This window comes from Meriones unguiculatus, chromosome 10, assembly GCF_030254825.1.
Source record: "Meriones unguiculatus strain TT.TT164.6M chromosome 10, Bangor_MerUng_6.1, whole genome shotgun sequence".
In the NCBI taxonomy this organism is placed as follows: Eukaryota; Metazoa; Chordata; class Mammalia; order Rodentia; family Muridae; genus Meriones; species Meriones unguiculatus.
In genome coordinates, this window is record NC_083358.1 from 98,652,255 (window position 1) to 98,667,694 (window position 15,440).

The following is a 15,440-nucleotide window of genomic DNA, read 5'->3' on the forward strand; positions in this document are numbered from 1 at the left end:
CAACAATGCAGAGCAAAGTTAGAGAATAGCTTATTTTCCTGTTAGAGTCCAGCTGTAGTAAAAGAACACATATCCCTCATAAAACAAGAGAGGACTTAGGAAGCTGTGAGGAGGCAGGAACATGAGTATGTGTAAGAATGTGCGTGCATGCATATGCACACATGTATAGACATGTTTGCTCCCAAGACAGACAGACAGAGAGAGAGGTAGATCAGAAATGGAATCAATGTTTTGATCATTTCTCTGCTTTGTCACAGTTCTTTGTTCTGCTGCTGATTATTCTCCTTGCCGAGGTGATCATAGCCATCCTGCTCTTTGTGTATGAACAAAAGGTAAGTTATGAAGAACATGGCCTGTTCTCTTATTGTTGAGATGGAGAACACAGTGGATAAAAAGTTAGTAAAACAAAATTAGTATTAAGTTATGCAAATTAAATGGTAGGATGAGAGGTTAATTGTAGTTGAGAGAAAGTTATTAATATTGTATTTGAATGATGCCTTGAAAGGTAAATGGAGAGAAAATGAAGTTTGTCTTTTTCCTGCCTACTTTTCTCTGTGCAGCTGGCAGTCTTCTCACTAAGATATGACCTTGGCTTTGGTTGTACTTTTTCTTTTCTTTGTGAAACTATAATCCTGGAAGGATAAAAGTCCATTTATGTATATCTTCCTTTGATACTATAAAACCTTCAGCTTGTCTTCCTATATAGCCTCCCTTACCTTACTTTCCTAGGTTTGACTCCTTGAGAGATCTATATGGTCCACTAGAAATCTCTTATGTCTTTAATCCATCTTGTTTTTACTATGCCTTATTTGATGAAATATGATTTTCCCAGCTGAACACGCATGTAGCTGAGGGACTGAATGACAGCATTCAACATTATCACACAGACAACAGTACCATGAAGGCATGGGACTTCATCCAGTCAAATGTAAGTATATAAAAATTCTTGCTCAGATGAGTCAGACTGAACTCCCAGACTTAGTCCTCAGAAAGCAGTGTCCCTTTCCTAAAAACTTCAGACTCAAAGATCTTCAGTTCCGAAGTCAAAAGTAATGTCTTTGCTCTCACAGGCTGGAGAGTTTAAGAGTTAATTCAATTGGTACAAATTTTCCTATATTCTATTTCATTCTTTACCAACTCATATAATATCATTACTTTAGGCCTAATAAGATGAAAAGAAGACCTAAATGAATCATATTGGAGTAGTCAACATATTTTTCAAAATTTTATTAAAATAGCAGTAAAATAAACCTCTTTTAAATTCCTAAGTCACAAAAATTATATATTTTTTTTACCTACTGCTCTAATGTCACATTCTCTACTCTTCTTCTCTATCCATGAACATATATCAACTCTTCATTCTTGCCTTAGAAAGTTAGGGGACACCAGCACTAGGGGAGTCTGAGGCAGGTGGATCTCCATGCGTTCAAGGTCAGTCTGGTTTACAAAGTCCAGGACAGCTAGTCCAGGACAGCCAAGGTTACACAGAGAAACCCTGCCTTGAAAAAAAAACAAAAGGAAAAAAAAAGAAAAAAAAAGGTTAGGGGACAAATATGGGCTAGAGAACCTTGCAAAGACATGACGTAGGTCTCAAAAAGTATCATCATTACCCATGATGGATTAATATGGAGTAGCTAATAACAACATAGGAAATTATAACATAAAAACAAGAATGGGAGGACTTGTTTGTTTCATGCAACGTCAAAACCTCTCTAGATTTCAAATTACTTGTTTGTTTAAATTTAGATTAGACATCCTGTTTAATTTCAGACACACAACAAAGTGAAAAACAAAACAAAGGAAAATAAATCTCTTGATATAAGTCATCAACTTTATATTGATCTTTGTCACTGTCACTTCATTTAATCCCCTAAACATATTTCTGGAATATTCTAAAGCAAATAAAATACTGAACCTTATATCATCTCACCCACTAAATATCACTACAGAGTCTGGCTCAGGGGTTAACAGCATTTTTTGCTTTGCCAGAGGATCTGAGTTTTGCTATAGAATATACATGGCTGCCCACAACTTCCTGGAGCTGCAATTCCAAAGGATCTGAAGCCTTTTTATGGCTTCTACATGTTCTTGCATAAATGTAGGGAACATAGAGTCTCTCACATACATACATACACACACACAAATAAATAAATCATCAAATGTCATTAACGGTCTATATTCCAATTATTCTAATTTTCTCAAACATTTTCAACTGATTTGAACAAACCGAGACCTGAAAAAGATGTCTCAAAACTTCCTTTACTCTGTAACGGTATCCCACTTTTTAATGTTATATGTATATGAATAAAAAATAATTGCTATTGTGATATAAAAATTACTGTCCTATAGATTCCACCACTTTCTGTATCTATCTGGTTTATTCCCATAGGTATTTTGATGTCAAGAACCCTGTTTTCCAGTACTGTGAATCTAGAAAGCTGATGAAGTCTTTCTCCTCTCTTTTTTAAAGTAATATTCCGTTAAGAATGTCATACAATGTATTCTGGTCATATTCATCCCTCAATTCTTCCCAGATATACCCCCAATTCCCTACTCAACCAAATTTGTGTCCTCATTTTATTTATAAACCCACTGAGTTCAGTTAGTGCTGCCTATAGATATTTGGGTGGGGGCATGCCCTATGGTGTAGTTTACCTGCCAGTGGTTATACACTCAGGGAAAACTGGTTTCCTTCTTCCAGCAACAATCAGTTGCCAATAACCCCAGCTAGGGATGGGACCTTCTGCCCAATCTACCCTTCCTACTTGTTCTGGTTTTGTGAATGCTGTGAGTTTCCATATAGTCATCCACCACCTCTGCCTCTTTCTGCTCATTCTTCCACACATATCCACTCTGGGGCTGATTACCCCATACTTTCTTATTCTTTGCATATTGACCAGTTGTGGGTCTCTATATTACTCACCATCTACTAAAAATAGAAGCCTCCTTGATGATGATTCAGTGATGTACTCATCTATAGGTACAGTAATAAATCACTAGAAATTGATTCAATATTATGTCCATTTAGCAAAATACTAGTAGGTTCTCCCCAAAGGCCTATAACCACCTAGTCACAGATAATTGCCCCCCCCAATGATGCCAAGTGTCCCATTTAAACAATATGCTTTAAATCCATGCAGAAAGTTATTGGTTATACCACTGACATTTGTGTCATGATAGCTCTAGTAGTAGTATCTTGCTAGAATGTTCATTATTATTGCTCTCAGGGCTCGCAACTCTGTAATATTTATGATTACTTTTCTTTTCCATAACTCGCACAGACTCTTCCAGCACTATAAAATCTATCCAGTAGGGATCAGGCTTCCAAATCAATACAGCTTGATCTCTCCATTATTTCATGATTCACATATGTGGTGGCTCCAGCAATAGGGTGTTATTGCCATATGTTCTGGAGGGTAACCAAGGTCATTAGCAATAGCTTGTACTATTTATGTGGCTATAGGAACTCAGTGGCCAACAACTCCAACAAAGGCTTATTTGTTAGTCTGTGGGGTCTAGTAGGGGCATTATTGTCCAGGTAGAGGATAACTCCATTTACATTTGTGTGTGTATATAAGGAAATTTTTATGGTAGTATGTTTCTATATGGCTCTTTTAAAAGCTCTTTAGTGTTAGTTAGCCCTACCATTATTATGTTACTTATCCTGCTCTCCTATCTCCAACTCCACTTAAATATCTCCATTCCATTTATCTCCTGAGAGTATCTCTAGTCCCTTTTATTAATTTCCTGGCTTCTATCAATACTCCGATTTAAACAAATAATATAAACATTCAAAAATGGCATTCATGTATAAAGAGAAAATATGTGATGTTTGTTTTTAATGAGTCTAGGTTACTTTACTCTGGATGATTGTTTGTACCTCCATTCATTTACCTGCAAATTTCTTAATTTAACTTTTCTTAAGAACTAAATGATATTCCATTGTATAAGTATACTACATTTTCAATATCCATTCATCAGTTGATGGGTATTTTTGCTATTTCCATTTTCTGGCTACTGTGAATAGTGTAGCAAAAAAAATATGGATGAGCAACTATTTCTTTCATAGGATATAGAGACCTTTGGCTGTATGTCCAAGAATGGGTTAGCTGGATAAGTTTCTTCTATATTTAAAACAACAATAGCTGCTACTTTCTGTTTTCTCATCTAGGCAGGTATCTAATTATCTTGTTTTCAATAATGTCAAGAATCAATGTGGTTAGACTTAGTTCTATGTTACAAGGTCTCTGGGCAGGAAGTACTTGATAGGTAAAATATATAAATCAAACATGTACTCTATACTTTGAAGAAGTCTCCTGTGAATAAATTGTATAACATTCATGTGAACATTTAATTCCAAAGAGTCTGTAGCTGTAGACCAATTCTGATTTTTCTTCTCTGGAGTTAGATATGAATGATAAGCATACCCTTTTATATAATGTCCAGTTTCTATTTCGTTTTTCTGTTGAATTTCTAATCATTATGCTTGTGGGGACTTGGCTTTCAGCTGCACTGTTGTGGTGTAAATGGCTCAAGTGACTGGATCAGTGGTCCACCATCTTCCTGTCCACCAGGTGCAGACATTCAGGTAATTTCGTTGGCAATTTTCCTGCTTGGCTTTCTTGTTCAAACTTTTAATTATTTCAGAAACAATGCCAGAAAGAACTTCAACCTTCCACCAAGAAACAACAAACTTTGGACACTATCATCAACAACAACAACAAAGAGCAGGGAAACAACCCCCAATAGAAGCTTCCAAAATCTTTAAGTAGGCTAATCTAGCTAAGAGATTGTGAAGAACATTTGTTACTCTATTAAGTGAGTGTGTGTGTGTGTGTGTGTGTGTGTGTGTGTGTGGTAGTTTGTGTAAAAATAGCTCAGAGAGATATTTATCTTGAACAAAAGGTAGTCCTTGTATTTAAAGTGTAATTTACAGGATTAAGGTAGAATGGCTTTTTTAGGTAACTGCTTGTCTTCTCTTCTTGGAGATGGCGCATCTGTTCCCTTTATGAGATGAGTTAAACATAAGCAGAGGAATGACAGCTTGAGAAAAAGAGTGTTTAGAAGCCACCTTCACTCTTAATTTTGTGTCTCACTCTACACTTTTCATGAAGAAAAGAATCATCATCCAGTAAAACAAGTAAACTAAGTACACTAAGATCTTGACCCCATGTTACCTTTTCCTAAGTTTGGAAGTTTACAGAGATATGAGGTCCACAGGGGAAAAAAAGAAACCATGGCAACCACCAGTCAACAACTCTGGAATTTTTATAGGGTTATAATAGTGATTATTGGAGCAGATATTGATATGTAACTTGATCCAAAGATTCCAATACCTATAGTCCCATATGTTAATCTTAGATCAGCACTGAGTGTTGCTGAACATAACACAGAACATAAGGACATGTGTTTCTGACTTACCTCTTGGGAGCTAGTTTAACTCAGGAGATAAGACTTCTGTCTTACATGCCAGTATACTGATAATATTAGTAGAAATGTCTCTGATTTAATATTCTCTATTTTATGCCTGTTTCTTTAAACATGCAATGGAAATTAAAACATAATATCTGATATGTCACTGTTTTAAATAAATACAAATTACCATCCCAGATAACCTTATTGATAAAGTTTACAAAATGAATTGTGTCATTCATGCCTATATTTTTTCCTCTAGGGTTGCTATAATAAAGCAAAATCATGGTTTCACACCAACTTCTTATATATTGGAATCATTACCATCTGTGTATGTGTGATACAGGTAAGACCTTGATCCCAGGATCCCTGTAAGAATTAAATGTGTTAAATCTTGCAGTCTTAGAACAGTACCAGGGAAGTAGAATGAGGCAATAAATGTCATACTATTCATTTGTTCGTCTAGCCAAGGAAAAAAGGATTATATTAATAATTCAATTTAAAGCACCCAGAAAATGTTTTAGGAATATATATCATCAACACATCCCTTAGAGATATGAACAGAATCCCACTTTAGTCACTAACGTAGTTGGTCTGGAAGTAATTATGATAAGACAGTTCACTTGAAAAATTGAGCTTTTATGTTAATAAGGAAAGGATGATGAAAATTATAATTACTTTTGCTTCGTGCTTATATGTGGCTGTGGTATTCATAACACTGTTTTCTACCCAAGTATTGGGCATATTACACATTACTTAAGACTTAGTCAAGAAATAAAAGGAAGAAGAAAGCAAAGGAAACACAAGGCTTGGGTAGAGTTTACTTTTTTTTCTTATACTGTTCAATAAGGACAACGTGACTACATTAACATAAGAACATTTTTAAGAGCTTCTAATTTTCTATTATATTATTATGGTCCCTATTTCCTCTCTAATGCTATCCTTAAGCTTAAAGAGAGACATTCCTTAGGTGGGAATGATGCTTAGAGACTGTCACAATATGATGGAAATCTTGCTTTTCTGTGTTACCAATCTCCGGAACTGTGGGAGAAATGTTTTCTCATATGAAGACTTCACATTTTCTCAATTCTCTTCTCAGGTGCTGGGGATGTCCTTTGCATTGACACTGAATTGCCAGATTGACAAAACCAGTCAGGCCTTAGGTCTGTGACCTACAACTGCTGTCTGCTTAAGAGACTTATTTCACTCTGAAAATCCAAAGCACCCATAGCATGAGGCCCTAAACAATTACCTGCCTGACGGGCATTTTGGCTTCCTCTTATGTCTTCCTTGATTGGGTCTCTGTTTTATACATATCTAGAGAAGAGAATAGTTTTCATACACTTCCCATCTCAAAGCAGAAGACAATCATTCACCAACTGATAGCAGTAACCATATCCCTTAAAGATCGTGAAACCTACCTGTGTGTGTGTGTGTGTGTGTGTGTGTGTGCATGTGTGTGTTTTAACACGAGGGACAAAGAGAATCTGCAGTACCAGTGACCTGAGATCAGAGTACTGGCCCAGCCCCTGAGGTTAGCTGTGAGTTCTCAAAAGATAGGTACAAGTTTAAATGTTATATTGTTAGCAATTGTCAAATCAATCCTTAGCCTCAAATCATGCTATTTTCACATAGGAGACAAGATGAAGAAAATTCAAGAGTCAGACTTATTGGATAATTGACATACCCTGTTTTCCTTTGAACATAGGCCTTGGTAATAGGAATGATGCAGTGATATTTCATCGAAGGGAAACATTTCAATTTTTTGTTAAAATGACTTTGTTACATCCATTCATCAATCCATCCATCCATACATCTATCAAAGACTAATTAATTATTCCTATCCTTATTCAGCCAGTCTTAAAACTTTTGAATAACATAGTTGTAGAACCCAGAAGTACTAATAGCTCCAGTGTGTTAGCTAATAATCATATTCATGTTTTTTATTTCACTATTAAGTAAGGTTCTTTTAATGTACTATTTTAATTTGTGAATAAACAAAATAGTTTATAATGACTATTCATCAAACCTTTGACACATTTCTGATATTTTCATGTTTATGTTGTTATTTCACTATCAAATAAGGTTCTTTTAATGTACTATTTTAATCTGTGAATAAACAAAATAGTTTGACTATTCATCAAACCATTGACTCATTTCTGATATTTGTTAGAAAGCCAATATATTAGATAGCTATTTCTGTGTTAACAAATTAGTTCAACATGTAGTAGCTAAGAACCTATATACATCTGTTTTACTTATTGATTGATTTAATGAGAGGAATTTGCTATGCAGCCCAAGTCTTGGTACTTGCTAAATAGCCCAAATTGGAACTAAACTCATGATTATCCTGCTTCTACCTTCTGAATATTAAAATTACAAGTATATGTCACTATGTTTACTCAGGACAAACATTTATTATCTGATGGGCTTATGTAATCAGGAATGTGGAAGCAGCTTGATTATAGATTTTTGTTTCTTGTGTAATGGTGCTTAAGTGGTCAGCCATGTCTTTGGTCATCTCAAGTCTCAGTGGAAAAGGAATCCACTGTCATATTCTCATATGGTTGTACCATGCCTCATATCATAGCCCCACATATGTTTACATGGATAGTTCCTGAATAATGAGATAGTTAAGACATAAAATGGGATGTAACATCCAAAAATAGAAGCCACAGAACTTGTATAACTCAACCAGAAGTGCTACCATTAGTTATTCTTAGATCTGGTTCAAAAGTTCAATTTCCATTCAGGAGAAGATTGCAAAAGGTTATGACTACTAGGAAGCTGAGATATCTGTTGGCCATATGAGAGATAGCTAACCATCTCATGTTTGTTGTGTCAAGAAAAGAAGATTGTATACTTGTTTGTATAACTATAAAATGGAAAATTAGAACATATATAATACATAATACTTAATGTACAGAACTCATAAGAACAGAAAAAAATTGGTTTTTCTTTTGTAAATTTTCTGTAGGATCTCTCACCTGACTTTAAAAAAAAACAGGTTATTTTAGTGGGGCTCTATAGGGAAAATATCTGTTGCATTTTCTGAGGCATACAAAGAAGAGACATGTATTCTTCTTTGCTCAAACTCTTAGTGGTGCTGTTACCTGGCGAGTTTTTCTACCTAGTACTTGAGCTTTCTTCTTAGCTCTATTTTGTTCTTCATTCCAAATAACCCGTCATGAAGCTATAAGGATTCAACTACCAACTATTACCAACATCATATATCTCCTCATCTTAATCCTTGCCACATTCTTTCAATAGTCCATTTTTTTGTAGTCTTAGTAGCCATAAATGGCCCCATCTTCACTATTTCCTACACAGCTCAAATTATATATCTAAAGCATAAATCTAATCACACATTTTTATAAATGAAACTCTTCATTAACTTGTTTTGAAAATAGAATTCAGATACTTTACCTGTCACATCCTACAAAAAATGTGCCATTCTTAACCTCATGCCTCACCTCCTGACAGTTTTATATTCTGATTTTGTTACAATGATGTTTATTAACTTTTATTAGACTTTATTAGACCTTTTCTATACCAGTTACATTTTTAACAGTTCCCTTTGTTTGAATAACTTCTAACCTTCCCTTCATGTAAAGATTTCTCTAATCTCTCAAGGTTTATGATTACTCTTTCCAGTTATGAGCTACCACCCTTATCTGTTTTATTTGAGTGAGAGCTAAACTTTGTTTTTACTGACAACAACTAAAACCAGAGCCTCCTCATGCTGACTCAATGTCCTGTAGCTGTGCTACTTTCCTAGAATTGGGAGCTGAACATATGAATCCTTTTTAAAAATAAGAACACATCAGAATGCAGACATGTTAATTTTGACAAGATTTTTCTGAAATGTACTTACATAACATACTCATAAAAAGTTCAGTCATTATTACATCTCTAAGTCTTATCTTGGTAGATCTTATCACCTTTTAAAAAGACACATTCTTACTGTGTAGCCCAGATTGGCCTTGAACTCATTTTGTAGTCCAGGCTGGCCTTGAACTCAAAATTGTCAAAGTTGGCCCTAACTCAGTATGTAGCCTATTTAACCTTTAAACTCAGTACGTAGCTAAAGCTGCCTTATACTTCAGTAGCGATTCTCCTACTTTATCCTCCCAAAGGCTAAGATTACATGAATGTGCCCTCATTAATGACACATAATCACATTTTTAATTATTTATTTTGTTTTTATTATCATCATCTTGATCAAATCAAAAGGAGATAAAAATACAAATTAACTATAAAAATTTGAGCAGATTCAATGCATTATCAGGAATTGTTGAGAGAAAAAATAGTCCTCATAAAAGAGAAAGTAGTTTTTGTTTTTTTGCTGCCAAATTAATATTTGGACTGAGAAAGAAGAAAAAAGTGTACGTAAGGGAGAGAAAGTTAATGAGAGAAGATTTGGTGGTGACATGTTAAAAAAAAAATTATCCCCAGCTTTCAGACTCTAGTTTCAATTCCCAGCAATTTGGCAGCTCACACCTATCTGTATTTCTAGTTCCATGAGATCTAACACCTTCACTCAGACATACATGTAGACAAAACAGCAATATACACTAAAAATAAATAAATAAATAAATAAATAAATAAATAAATACTTTATGTAAAAAGAAAGAAACTGAAAAGTGTCTGTAAGGTAAAGGACACTGTCAATAGAACAAAATCCCAGAAGCAGAAAGACACACACGGTATATACTCACTCATATAGGCATATAATATAGGATAAATCTACTACAATCTGTACACCTAAATAAACTAATCTAGAGGGAGGACTCTGGCTAAAATGCTCAATCCCCATTGCGAAAGGCAAAGAGGATGGACATCTGAAGAAGAAAACATGTTAGCAAACAAGTTAGGAGCCTCCCACAGAGGGCCTCTGAAAGGCTCTGACCTACAGATTATCAAAGCAGATGATGAAACTTACCACCAAACTTTGGGCAGAATGCAGGAAATCTTTTATTTTTCACTAATTCATACTCTTTTTTTTAAATTAATTACACTTTATTCACTTTGTATCCCCCCATAAGCCCCTCTCTCCTCTCCTCCCAATCCCATCCTCTCTCCCCCTTCTTCATGCATGTCCCTCGCCAAGTCCACTGATAGGAGAGGTCCTCCTCTCCTTCCTTCTGATCTTAGTCTATCAGATCTCATCAGGAGTGGCTGCATTGTCATCTTCTGTGGCCTGGTAAGGCTGCTCCCCCCTCAGAGGGAGGTGAATAAAGAGTAGGCCCATCAGATTATGTCGGAGGCAGTCCCTCTTATGAAAGAAATGGGAAATAGTAAGATCTGGACAGGACAGAAGGTCTACAAAGTGAGCAACAGAACCAAAAAATTTGAATACAGGGGTCTTTCCTGAGACTCATATTCCAACCAAGTACCATACATGGAGATAACCTAGAACCCCTGCACAGATGTAGCCCATGGCAGTTCAATGTCCAAATGGGTTCCATAGTAATGGGAACAGGGACTGCTTCTGATATGAACTGATTGGCCTGCTCTTTGATCACCTCCCCTGAGGGGGGAACAGCCTTACCAAGCCACAGAGGAAGACAATGGAGCCACTCCTGATAAGACCTAACAGACTAGGGTCAGAAAGAAGAAAAAGAAACCCTCCCCTAACAGTGGACTTGGGGAGGGGCATGTGTGGAGGAGAAGGAGGAGGAAGGGAGAGATTGGGAGGGGAGGAGGGAGGGAACTAGAGGGGGAATACAGAGTAAATAAAATGTAATTAAAAATAAAATAAAATTAAAATAAAAAAAATAGAACAAAACAGCAGCCTTCAGATTGGGAAAAGATCTTTACCAACTCTACATCTGACAAAGGGCTAATGTCTAAAATATATGAAGAACTAAAAGAATTACACACCAACAAACCAAATAATTCAATTAAAAATGGGGCATAAGGGAGTGGGTACAGAGACACATAGGTAGACATTATGTGGAGAAAGAGTCTAAATTGAAGGTTTCCATTGGGTCCCTCCCCCTCTGAGATGAGGAAACTCAGCAGAACTGGGGAAGAAAAGAACGTAGAGCCAAGAGACATCAGGAGTACATAGCCCAATGTATTCTGCAGGGCTCATATAGACTGAAGCAGAAAGCATAGGCCTGCATTGGTGTGCTCCAAGTCCTCTTTATAGCTGCTAGCTTAGTGTCATTTTGAGACTCCTACCAGTGGGAGTAGTGTATTTCTGACTCTTTTGCCTACTCCTAAGACTTTTCATCCTATTAAATTTCCTTGTCTGGCCTTGATTCGATGGTTTTTACTTTTTCATATTGTATCTTGTTTTGTCCTGTCTGGCTGTTGTCTCTTGGAGACTTGCTCTTTTCTGAAGAGGAAATGGAAAAAAAAAATGGAACTGGAAGGAGACAGGAAGTGGAGGGAGAGGAAACTGTAGCTGAGATATATTGTATGAGTAAGACAAAGTTTGAAAAAAATTGAATTTTAAAAAATTAAAATTAAAGTCAATGGCAAACACACCTCTAGTAAGTACACAAATTCATGGTAATTAAACAACCCATTACTAACTGGTGAATGGATCAAAGAAGAGATAAATAAAAAATTCAAGAAACTAGATGGAAACAAACCCAAATACAACAATATACCTAGAACACACTCAAAGTATTCCTATTAGGGACATTTTATAACCCCAAGGGTCTACATTAAAGCAAAAAAAACAAACAAAAAATCAGAAAAAAAACACAAAGAAATGCCCTAATGATAAAACTCAAGATTTTGGAAGAACAAACCCAAACCAAATCCAATGGACAGAAAGAAACAATAAAAATCTGATCAGAAATCAATGAAAGAGGAACAAAGAAAACAATGCCAACATTCAACAGATCTAAGAGCTGGTTCTTGAAAAAGATGAACAATATTGACAGACCCATGACTTAATCAACCAAAGAAAGAAAGAGATGGTCCAAATGAACAGAATCAAAAATAAACAACACCAAATATTAAAAGACATAAAAAAATTCAAATCTTATCAGGGAATACTTAAAGGACCCATTCTCCATTACACTGAAAGTTAAAATAAATGGATGAATTTCTTGGTTCACTTAAATTATCAAAGTTAAACCAAGAAGAGATCAAAACCTTAGGCCTATAAAATATAAAGAGAATGAAACGCCTCCAACTCTAAAAGTCCAGGCCTAGATGAATGCACAGCAGAATTCTACCAGACTTTCTTTTTTCCCCCCATTAATTAATTTATTCACTTTATATCCTGATCACAACTCCTTCCCTCCACTCCTCCCAGTACCACCCTCCCACTCTCTTCTCCCCACATACTCCATAACAACCTGCCCAGTACATCTAGTCCTATCAGGACAAACTGCATCCTCCTCCACTGAGGCCGGACAAGGTAGCTCAGTTAGGAGAAAGTGATAGAAGATCAAGCAACACAATCCATGTCAGAGACAGCCCCCACTTCAATTGCTATGTCACCCTTATAAAGAGCAAGCTGCTCATCAGCTACACATGTGTAGGGGATGTAGGTCCAGTCCATGCATGCTATTTGGTTAATGGTTCAGTCTCTTTGAACCCCCATGAACGAAGGTTAGGTGACTCTATTGGTCTTCCTGTAGTGTTCTTGTCTCCTCCAGGTTCCTCTATCCTTCCCCCAACTCTTCCATAAGATTTCCCAAGCTCCATCTAATGTTTTGCCATAGGTCTCAGCAACCGTTTCAATCCACTGCTGGGTTATGTTAGGTTCCTGTCTGCAACCATAGCAAAGTATCATTAATAGTGTCAGTGGTTGGCTCCTCAAGTTGGGCCAGTCATTGTTTGGCCATTTACTCAATCTCTGAGAGTAAAGCATATTCAATAAATAGTGCTGGTCTATTTATCACACTACACAAAACTCAAGTCCAAGTGGATCAAAGACCACAATGTAAAACTGGATACACTAAATCTAACAGAAGAAAAAGTGGGGAATAACTTTGAATTCATAGGTACAGGAAAGACAACTTCCTGAACAGAACACCAACAGCTCAGGATGTAAGAGCAACAATAAATAAATGGGACCTTGTGAAACTGAAAAGCTTCTGTAAAGCAAAGGACACTGTCAACAGAATAAAATGGCAGTCTACAGATTGGGAAAAGATCTTCATCAACCCTACATCAGACAGAGGGCTAATATCCAAAATATATAAAGAACTCAAGAAATTAAACACACAAACCAAATAATCCAATTAAAAAATGGGGTACAGAGTTAACTAAGAATTCTCAAGAGAGGAATCTCAAATGGCTAAGAAGCACTTCAAGGCTCTACATCCTAAGTCATCGGCGAAATGTAAATCAAAACGACTCTGAGATTCTTTCTTACACTAGTCAGAATGGCTAAGATCAAAAACTCAAGTGATAGCACATGCTGGTGAGGCAGGAGGAACACTGCTCCACTGCTGGTGGGAGTACAAACTTGTACAATCACTTTGGAAATTAATTTGGTGTATTTTCACAAAATTGAGAATAGTTCTACCTCAAAACTTAGCTGTATGACTCCAGGGCATATATCCAAAATATTTTTCACCATACGACAGGGACACATGCTGAGCTATGTTCAGAGAAGCTTTATTCCTAGTATCAAGAAACTGGAAACAACCTATATGTTCCTCGACTAGAGAAATAAATAAATGAATAAAGAAAATGTGGTTTATTTACACAATGAAATACAACTCAGCTATTATCTCCTTAGATGCAGAAAAAGCCTTTGACAAAATCCAACATGCTTTATGATAAAAGTTTTATAGAAAGTAGTACTTGGAACAAAATAGTGTAAGGCAATATATGACAAACTCACATTAAACATTATCCTAAATGGAAAAAACAAAAACAAAAACAAAAGAAAACAAAACGTCAATGCAATTTCATTAGAACCAAAAGCAAGATCCATTGTTCCTACTCCCTTTTAAACAAAAAAGCAAATCTGAGGGTATATGATCTCCTGAGCTGCTTGCTGAAGAAACAGGAAATATAGGATGAATAGCTGAAGGTAGTTACGGCTATGAAATCAGTTTTAACATCAGTTTCAGTTTCAACTGTAACTTAAAAAAATTATTTTTTATTTGTATGGGTATTTTTGCCTCCATGTATGTCTGCGTGCCAGACACAAGGCTGATGCCCAAGAAGGCCAGAAGAGGGTATAAGATCATCTGGGACTGGAGTTACAAATGGTTTTGAGCTGACAGTGCCTTTCAATGCAAGGACATTTGCTCAACCATGTTCACAGCAGCTTTTTTCGTAATAGCCAGAAACTAGAAACAACCCAGATGTCCCTCAATGGAGGAATGGATACAGAAAATGTGGTCCATTTACACAATGGAATAGTACTCAGCAATTAAAAACAAGAAAATCATGAAGTTTGCAGGCAAATGGTGGGATCTAGAAAAGATCATCCTGAGTGAGTTATCCCAGAAACAGAAAGACACACATGGTATATAATCTCTTGTAAGTGGATATTAGACATATAATATAGGATAAACATACTAAAATCTTTACACCTAAAGAAGCTAAGCAAGAAGGAAAACCCTGGGTAAGATGATCAATCCTCACTTAGAAAGACAAATGGGATGGACATTGAAAGAAGTAGAAAACAGGAAACAGGACAGGAGCCTACCAAAGAGGGCCTCTGAAAAACTCTACCTAGCAGTGTAACAAAGCAGATGCTGAGACTCATAACCAAACTTTGGAGAGAATGCAGGGAATCTTAGCAAAGAATGGAGAGATAGTAAGACCTGGAGAGGACAGAAGCTCTCCTGAACTCCACAGGAGAGCAACAGAACCAAAAAATCTGGGCACAGGGTTCTTTTCTGAGACTGATACTCCAACCAAGGAACATGCATGATGATAACCTAGAACCCCTGCTCAGATGTAGCCCATAGCAGTTCAGTCTCCAAATGGGTACTCTAGTAAGGGAACAGGGTCCATCTCTGACATGACCTCAGTGGCTGGCTCTTTTATCACCTCCCCCTGAGAGGGGAGCAGCCTTGCCAGGCCACGGAGCAGGACAA

General features: G+C 36.4%; 1 protein-coding gene across 1 annotated transcript in view; it reads left to right on the forward strand.

The window, feature by feature from the left end:
- The window catches only part of Cd53 (CD53 molecule), a 39,881-nt gene extending 32,324 nt beyond the window's left edge, over positions 1-7,557 (forward strand). The window contains exons 4-8 of the mRNA XM_060392918.1: positions 258-332; positions 833-928; positions 4,508-4,588; positions 5,675-5,758; positions 6,512-7,557. Coding sequence (XP_060248901.1) covers positions 258-332; positions 833-928; positions 4,508-4,588; positions 5,675-5,758; positions 6,512-6,583 — 408 coding nt within the window. The 3' untranslated portion in view covers positions 6,584-7,557. The remainder of the gene's footprint in view (positions 1-257; positions 333-832; positions 929-4,507; positions 4,589-5,674; positions 5,759-6,511) is intronic.
- Positions 7,558-15,440: the final 7,883 nt, after the last annotated feature.